The sequence below is a fragment of the Hevea brasiliensis genome, chromosome 17 (genome assembly GCF_030052815.1).
Source record: "Hevea brasiliensis isolate MT/VB/25A 57/8 chromosome 17, ASM3005281v1, whole genome shotgun sequence".
NCBI classification, from domain to species: domain Eukaryota; kingdom Viridiplantae; phylum Streptophyta; class Magnoliopsida; order Malpighiales; family Euphorbiaceae; genus Hevea; species Hevea brasiliensis.
In genome coordinates this window covers 14,456,090-14,464,556 of record NC_079509.1, presented here as the reverse complement: position 1 = coordinate 14,464,556, position 8,467 = coordinate 14,456,090, and the positions used below count along the sequence as shown (strand labels likewise).

The 8,467-nt window shown below is 35.5% G+C and overlaps 1 protein-coding gene across 1 annotated transcript; it reads left to right on the top strand.

Moving 5' to 3' along the window:
* Nucleotides 1-6,154: 6,154 nt before the first annotated feature.
* LOC131175252 (uncharacterized) lies at nucleotides 6,155-7,693 on the top strand. The gene has a single exon (XM_058138953.1). It carries the CDS (start codon nucleotides 6,155-6,157, stop codon nucleotides 7,691-7,693), a length of 1,539 nt encoding a protein of 512 aa, XP_057994936.1.
* Nucleotides 7,694-8,467: the final 774 nt, after the last annotated feature.

The window sequence follows — 8,467 nt, the reverse complement described above, 5'->3', positions numbered from 1 at the left end:
TGGGAGAGTTAGTGCTTGTGATTGCACTTGAGAAGGTTTCAAGCTACCTTGGTGTAAAAGCTTAGTGTTGAGAAATTGTAAAGGGCTTTTGGTCTCTTGCCTTCAAAAGAGCAAATAGTGGAGAGAAGACTCAAAGAGGGTTCTTTGAGAGAGTGGATATAGGCTAGTTAAGCCGAACCACTATAAAATCCTTGTGTTTGATCTCTCTATCCTTTACCTTTTACTTTTGTGCAATTTAAATTTTTTCCTCATATACATGATATTGAATGTTGGTTAAATAGATTGAGTTGATAAATTTGTGAACATATTGAGTGACTTGAGAAAATTGGTTGATGAATGCTTTGTTAGATATTGCCATAAACATTGATTGAGAATTGAATTGCAACTTAGGAACACATTGTTGAAGCACATATCATTTTCTTTTTATATAGAGAAGCACATAGTTGAACAAAGCCTCAATTTTTCATTAGGCTATAAGCAAGGGCCGAAAAATTGTTAAAGTCCAATTCACCCCCCTCTTGGACTATTTTGGGACAACAAATTGGTATCAGAGCCTGACTCTCTTGCTTAGGGTATTACAACCTTAGAGTGATCCATAATGGCTAGTTCATCTAGTAATACTGCCGGTATACCTGCACCTTTAGTTGAAGGCTACTCAATCACTAGACCACCACTTTTCAATGGCACTAATTATTCATTTTGGAAAGTAAGAATGAGAAATTTCATACAATCTGTAGATATTGATGCATGGAGAATTATTAAAAATGGTCCACATGTTCCTCAAAAGAATGGTACTGGAACTACAAAAGTTCCAAAACATGAAGATGAATATGATGACAATGATTGGAAGAAAATCTCTATAAATGCTAAAGCTATTAATATTTTGCATTGTTCACTTGACCTTAATGAATACAATCGTGTTTCAGGATGTCAATCTGCTAAGGAAATTTAGGATAAGCTTGAAGTGACTTATGAAGGAACTGATGTTGTTAAAGAGTCCAAAGCAAACCTTCTTATTCGAGATTATGAGCTGTTTGAAATGAGGCCAGGAGAATCAATTGCGGATATGAGTACAAGGTTTACTGATCTTGTGAATCTTCTCAAAGCGCTTGGTAAAAGATTTGAGGAAGCTGAACTTGTGAAGAAAATTCTTAGATCACTTCCAAAATCTTGGGAAGCAAAGACTACAGTTATCCAAAATACCAAGGATTTTAAGACTTTCACCTACGATGAACTCATTGGCTCTCTTATTGCACATGAGATGGTATACAAAAAGGATAAAGTTGAAAATGAGCAAAAGAAGAAGAAAAGCATTGCTCTCAAGTCAAACAAGGATGAAGATAAGAAGAAAGGTGTTGCATTCAAAGTTGACTCAAGTGACAACTCAAGTGTTTCAAGTGATGATGAAGATGAAATGGCTGTGCTTGCAAGAAAATTTAAAAGAGCTTTCAAGAAGGGTGGAAGCAAATACAAGAAATTCTTGAAAAAGTATACTCCCAAGGATAAACATTTCAAAGATTCAAAAGAAGAAATTGTATGTTATGAGTGTCACAAACCTGGACATATCAAGCCCAAATGTCCACTACTCAAGAAGAAGAAAGAAAAAGAAGATAGGAGCAAGAAAGCTATGAAAGTAGTATGGAGCAACAGTGAAGAATCTTCAAATGATGAATCAAGTGACAAAGAGGCTGCTCTCCTTTGTATGATGGCACTTGAAGAGAAAATCGAAAGTTCACAAAAGGAAGAAGAAAGTGACAATGAGGTAAACTCTTATGAATCTCCTAATGTAGAAGAACTTGAACTTGCATTTGCTAGAGTATATGATGAGTATAGAAATTACAAAAGAAAGTGCACTAAAATGAAGTTAGAAATTGAATCATTGAGATCACAAAATATTGCCATGTCCAATGTGTATAAAGAAAATGAATTTTACAAAGGACAAATTGCCATGTTTAAAGAACTAGATTTAGAGTTGAAAATCTCAAAAGATACTTGTGAAATGCTCATTGAGAAAAATAAAGTTCTTGAAACTAAAGTAGAGTCTTTGACAAATGATTTGGCAAAATTTACAAAAGGAAAAGAAACTCTAGATGTACTTCTTGGAAACCAAAGAATTTCAAATGAGAAATATGGAATTGGTTTTGATGGTTTCATGAACTATGACAAGTACAAGAATCATTTCATTAAAGCATCTACATCTTCCTTGCCTAATGTTACATGTTATTATTGCAATAAAAGAGGTCATATGATTAGCTCTTGTGCATTTAGGAAAGGTCATCTTAAGGTAAAGAAGGTATGGGTACCAAAGGGAACCTTACCTAAGGTCACTAACCCCCAAGGACCCAAAGTTGCTTGGGTACCTAAAGCTAAATGATTAAATTTCAGGTTTGTTGCAAAGGGATGAAGGAAAGTGATAAATGGTATATAGATAGTGGTTGTTCAAAGCACATGACTGGTGAAAAGGACAAGTTCTCAAAAATCACAATGAAAGATGGAGGATATGTAAAATTTGGAGATAAAGGGAAAGGAAAAATAATTGGAAATGGCACAATTGGAACCAAACCTTGTATTGAAGATGTATCACTGGTTGAAGGTTCGAAATACAACTTGCTAAGTGTAAGCCAACTCTGTGATAAAGGTTTTGAGGTAAAGTTTACTTCTTCTCTGTGTACAATCAATAACTTAGATAATGATACATTGTTCATTGCCAATAGATCCAATAATGTTTACTTGCTTGACATGAATAATTTTGAAACTAATCATGGTACATGTCTAGTATCTCTTGATAACTCTAGTTATTTGTGGCATAGAAGACTAGGTCATGCAAGCATGCATACACTCTCAAAATTGTCTAAGAAAGAACTTGTTAATGGTCTTCCTAAGATTAAGTATGAAAATGAATTTCAATGTAGAGCTTATGCACTAGGAAAGCATACTAGAGCATCTTTTAAATCTAAAAATATTGTGTCCACCACTAGGCCATTAGAATTGCTTCATCTTGATTTATTTGGACCCGTAACTCCTACTAGTCTTGATGGAAAGTCATATGCTTTAGTTATTGTTGATGACTATTCAAGATATACATGGACATTTTTCCTTGCTCATAAAGATGAAACTTTTGAAAAATTCACCTCTTTTAGTAAAATGGTTCAAAATGAAAAAGGCTTTTGCATATCATCTATTAGAAGCGATCATGGAACGGAATTTGAAAATCATTTATTTGAGAAATATTGTGATAACCATGGAATTAATCATAATTTTTCAGTTCCTAGGACACCACAACAAAATGGGGTAGTAGAAAGGAAAAATAGGACTTTGCAAGAAATGACCAGAACTATGTTGAGTGAAAATAATTTGCCAAAATACTTTTGGGCTGAAGCTGTTAATACATCTTGCTATGTGTTGAATAGAGTTTTGATTAGACCAATTTTGAAAAAGACCCCCTATGAGCTATGGAAAGGAAGGAAACCAAATATCTCATATTTTAAAGCATTTGGTTGTAAGTGCTATATTTTAAATAACAAGAAGAATAACTTAAAGAAATTTGATGCTAAATCCGATGAAGGAATCTTTCTTGGGTATTCAACAAAGAGTAAAGCCTATAGAGTGTTCAATAGAAGAACTTTGGTTATTGAGGAAACTATTCATGTTTTGTTTGATGAGACTAACCCTTCTATTAGAAGGAAAAATGCTTGTGATGATAATAATGAGCAGATTTTTGGAAAAGAAAATTCAATATCAAGTCAAGAAATGGAACAAGTTGATGACAAAGATGAGGAAACTCAATGAGAAACTACAATAGATGTCCATGATGCCAATGAAGATCAAATTAATGAAGAAATGCCAAATTTGGAAGAATTACAAGTAAATGAGCCCCAACATGAAGATTTACCTAAAGAATGGAGATTCCATAGAAATCATCCTCAAGAAGACATTATTGATGATCCATCTCAGAGGATGATGACTAGAGCTCAATTGAGAAGATATTTTGGTAATGTTGCTTTTGTTTCACAAATTGAACCTAAATGTTTTGAAGATGCTCAAAATGATGAATGTTGGATTCTTGCTATGCAAGAAGAACTAAATCAATTTGAGAGAAATAAAGTTTGGAATTTAGTGCCTAAACCAAAAGATCATTCAATTATTGGTACCAAATGGGTTTTTAGAAACAAAATGGATGAAAAAGGCAATGTTGTTAGGAATAAAGCTAGACTAGTGGCTCAAGGCTACAACCAAGAGGAAGGGATTGATTTTGATGAAACCTTTGCTCCGGTTGCTAGAATTGAAGCTATTAGAATGTTGTGTGCCTTTGCATGTTACAAGGATTTTATGCTTTATCAAATGGATGTCAAGAGTGCATTTTTAAATGGTTATATTGATGAGGAAGTGTATGTTGCACAACCTCCAGGCTTTGAAAATCATGAGCATCCAAATCATGTTTATAAACTTACTAAAGCCTTATATGGTTTAAAGCAAGCTCCTAGAGCATGGTATGAAAGGCTTAGTAAATTCCTTTTACAAAATGATTTCCAAAGAGGCAAAGTGGATACAACACTTTTTTGTTAAGAAGCATCATAATGATATGCTCATTGTGCAAATTTATGTTGATGATATAATTTTTGGTGCTACTAACGAATCTCTTTGCAAGAAATTTTCTAAGATTATGCAGAATGAATTTGAAATGAGCATGATGGGTGAGCTCACATTCTTCCTTGGACTTCAAATTAAACAAATGAAAGATGGCATCTTCATAAATCAATCAAAGTACATCAAGGATATGTTAAAGAAATTTAAGATGGAAAATTTGAAGAGCATGGGCACCCCTATGAGTTCAACAATTAAAATGGACAGTGATGAAAAAGGTAAAGAAGTAGATACCAAGCTTTATAGAGGTATGATTGGCTCTCTTTTGTATCTTACTGCATCTAGGCCAGATATACACTTTAGTGTTTGCTTGTGTGCAAGATTTCAATCATGTCCAAAAGAATCCCATTTAAGTGCAGTTAAAAGGATTTTTAGATATCTCATAGGCTCACAATCAATTGGTTTATGGTATCCAAAATGTGAATCATTTAATCTTGTTGGCTATAGTGACTCTGATTTTGCTGGAAGTAGACTGGATAGAAAAAGTACTTCAGGTACTTGTCAATTTCTTGGTCTTGCACTAGTTTCTTGGCACAGTAAGAAACAAACTTCAGTAGCTTTATCTACAGCTGAGGCAGAATATATAGCTGCTGGTAGTTGTGTTGCTCAAATTTTATGGATGAAACAACAATTGGAAGATTTTGATTTAAAATATAATCTTGTTCCAATTAAGTGTGACAACACAAGTGCCATAAACTTGGTCAAAAATCCAGTCCAACATTCAAGAACTAAACATATTGAGATTAGACATCATTTTATTAGAGATCATGTTCAAAATGGAAATATCAAAATAGAGTTTGTTGCCTCTGAAAATCAACTTGCTGACATTTTTACAAAGCCTCTTAATGAAGAAACCTTTTGTAGAATTAGAAGGGAAATTGGTATGTGTGAATCACTTGCTTGAAATCTAAGTCATAATAACTTCATGTATCTACATTTTATTGAATGTGTAATTAATCTGCTGTGATATTAGTTTGTTGAAAAATCCTTAAAGCATATTAGCTGACTTGTTTGTGTACTCGCGAAATTAGTTTACTAAGTAGTATGCTAATATTGCGTGACGAAAATTAGTTTGCTATATCTTGTACTGTTCAAATTTCAAACAGAAAGGTGATTGTTCTTGAAATTTTTCTGCATGTTCAGCAATGCATTTATCTTTTTTTTGATATTACATTCTCAGTGCTGTGTCAGTCATATAAAAATGTTTATATGTGTATATAGGGACAGATAAACTTGTTTGAAATATAATAAAATAAAGAGTAAGAAACCTGGTTCAGTTGAAAGTACAGTGACATTGAAAAGCGCGGGACTCAAGAGGACTTAAATCCTCTGCCACACGAAACCTCACGCGTTCTCTCTCTCCTCTGTATCGATTGCCGTCACCTCCCAAAACCATACCCAATACCTCTTTCAGGCGAAGCATACCCTAACTCACCAAAAAATCTTGTTTTCCTTTTCTCTTTCTCTCTTCACCCACCGAACTACCATTACCCGATTTCATTTTGTCTCAATGGCTCGCACCAAACGAAAATCCCCTGTTGTTGCCGCTGCTTCATCTTCCTCGTCCGCCTCCGATAATGTTCCTATCGCGGCATTGCGGAAGAAAATGAAAGGTAAGCAAAATGTGCCGCAATCAAAATCAGCTAGTGAGTCTTCTCACTCGTCCAAGGGTGTCGAATCCCCTAAATCGACGCCAGAAAAGAAAACAACAGTACAGAAGCAAGGGATGGATGCCAAAAGAAAGATGGGTATCGAAAAACTTTCGGGTTCAGTGGATAAAGCACTGTTGGATTGCAAATTCGTCAAATGGGAGAACTTTAATCAGGTAAACTTTCACTTTAAAGAGCTTTTTGAGTTTCAAGGCTGGTTGGATGTGTGCGAATGTGCAAATGAGTACTACCCTAGGCTTGTACAAGAATTTTATAGAACCATGAGAACTATTGATAATGAGGATCGATTTGAAGTGATTTTGAATACAAATTCATATAGTGTTTCTATTGAACTGATAGCCACTGCCTTGAAATTGCCCAATGATGGAAATAAAATTTCCTCCCATAAGGATGTTGCTAGGGTAGCAGGGTTTTATCTGGTTGAATTTGAAAATGAGGTGTTCCCTGCTAACACTGCCAAAAATGAGAAAACCACCAGTACCAAAGCCCTCCAGCATATCAAAATTATTCACAGTATGGTGAATTATGTGTTCTATCTGAAATCTGGCAGTTATGGCTATCTGAGTCACTTGGACATGTGTATTATGTGGCACATTGTGAATAAAGTTAGGTTGAATTTAGCTTACTTAATCTTCAAAAACATGTGCAAAGCCTATGGGATTGGGAAACTGCCTTATGCACATTTGTTAACTGCTGTGTTTAAAGAGCTAAAGGTGAATGTCACTAAGGAAATCTCTAGGGCTGACTTGATAGTGCTTAGAGAAATACATTCCGAAACTGATGGGAGAAAAACAAGATTTGAAAAGGGTGGTTCCTCCTCTGCTAAAGTTGATTCTGGTTCTGCTAGTGAAGTTTTGAATGAAATTCAAGGGATAAAGGCTACTGTTAATGAACATTTTAGTGCAACAAGTCAGTCCCTTGACATTCTCAGAAAATTTGTGGATGTGGTTGACTATAAAGTGAGTCACCTGCTCACTCAAAATGAGGAGTTAAAGAAGCTGATTCTGGCTCTTCAGCAGGCCAAGGAAATTGGAGTTCCAACTAAAGTTGAGGCTGCTACTCAGGTCTCTGCTGATAAGGGAGAAAGCAACAAAGTTGAAGAGTCTCCTGCTGATATGGCATGTGAAAATGGTCAAGTTGCTGAAGCAGAACTTGAACCTGTAGTGGATGCCCCTGATGAGCAAGCTAGTGACCAGGTTCTTGAACCTGAGATTGGTCCTACAACTGATGTACCTCCTGACCTTAATGGTAAAAAAGTTGTAGCAACTGAAAGTGAGTTGCCAAAGGAAAGTGAAACAGTTCTAGAATCTGAACAAGCTGTTGAACCTCCACCTGCACCACCAGTTGAGCCAGCTGCTGTTCCTACACAAAGACTGTGAACCTTCTCTCAAAGAACACCAAGCTAGTGCTCAAACTCAGCTATCTGCAGCTGTTGCCCCTGCAGCAAAGAAAGGTAAGAAAAGGTACAAGTCAACCGTGTCAAATCCGTACCAGACCCTCGCTGCTGCTCTTCAACCCCCTTCTGAAGATGATGAGGCCGAGAAAAATGATCAAGTGGCTGACCAAGCACCTCCGGCACCTGTTATTAAACTGCCTAGGAAGAAAATGGTGCCTTCAAAATCCACTCGCAGGAGTAACAGAATTAAATAGCATCTCATCTGGATTTTTAGTTTACTGATTGCATTTTTAGTTTACTAGTCTGTGTGCTACTTTTGGTTTTTAGTTTGCTACTGTCTACCTTACTGCATTTCCATTTTGGCTAACATGATTCTTTTTGGGTATTTTCTCCTGTTTCCTTTTTGATTGATGACAAAAAGGGGGAGAATGGTTATGGATATGTGAATATGTGTTGATGAACATGAGACTATGGAAATGTGTTGATATACTTGTGAAGTGTGATGATATGTGAATGTGTGTTGATGTTTGTGAGATATATATATGTGATGATACTTGTGTTGCTGGATATATGCTTATACTTGTGATTGATACTTGTGAAGTGTGAATATGTTTGATAGCATAATTTCAGGGGGAGCTTATGTACAGAAAATGGATTTCTTGGATATTGTGTGCATATATTTAGGGGGAGCTTTTTCGGTATACTATACTTGGATTTACATACTCACATAAATTCTCACACACTTTTATTTTTGACT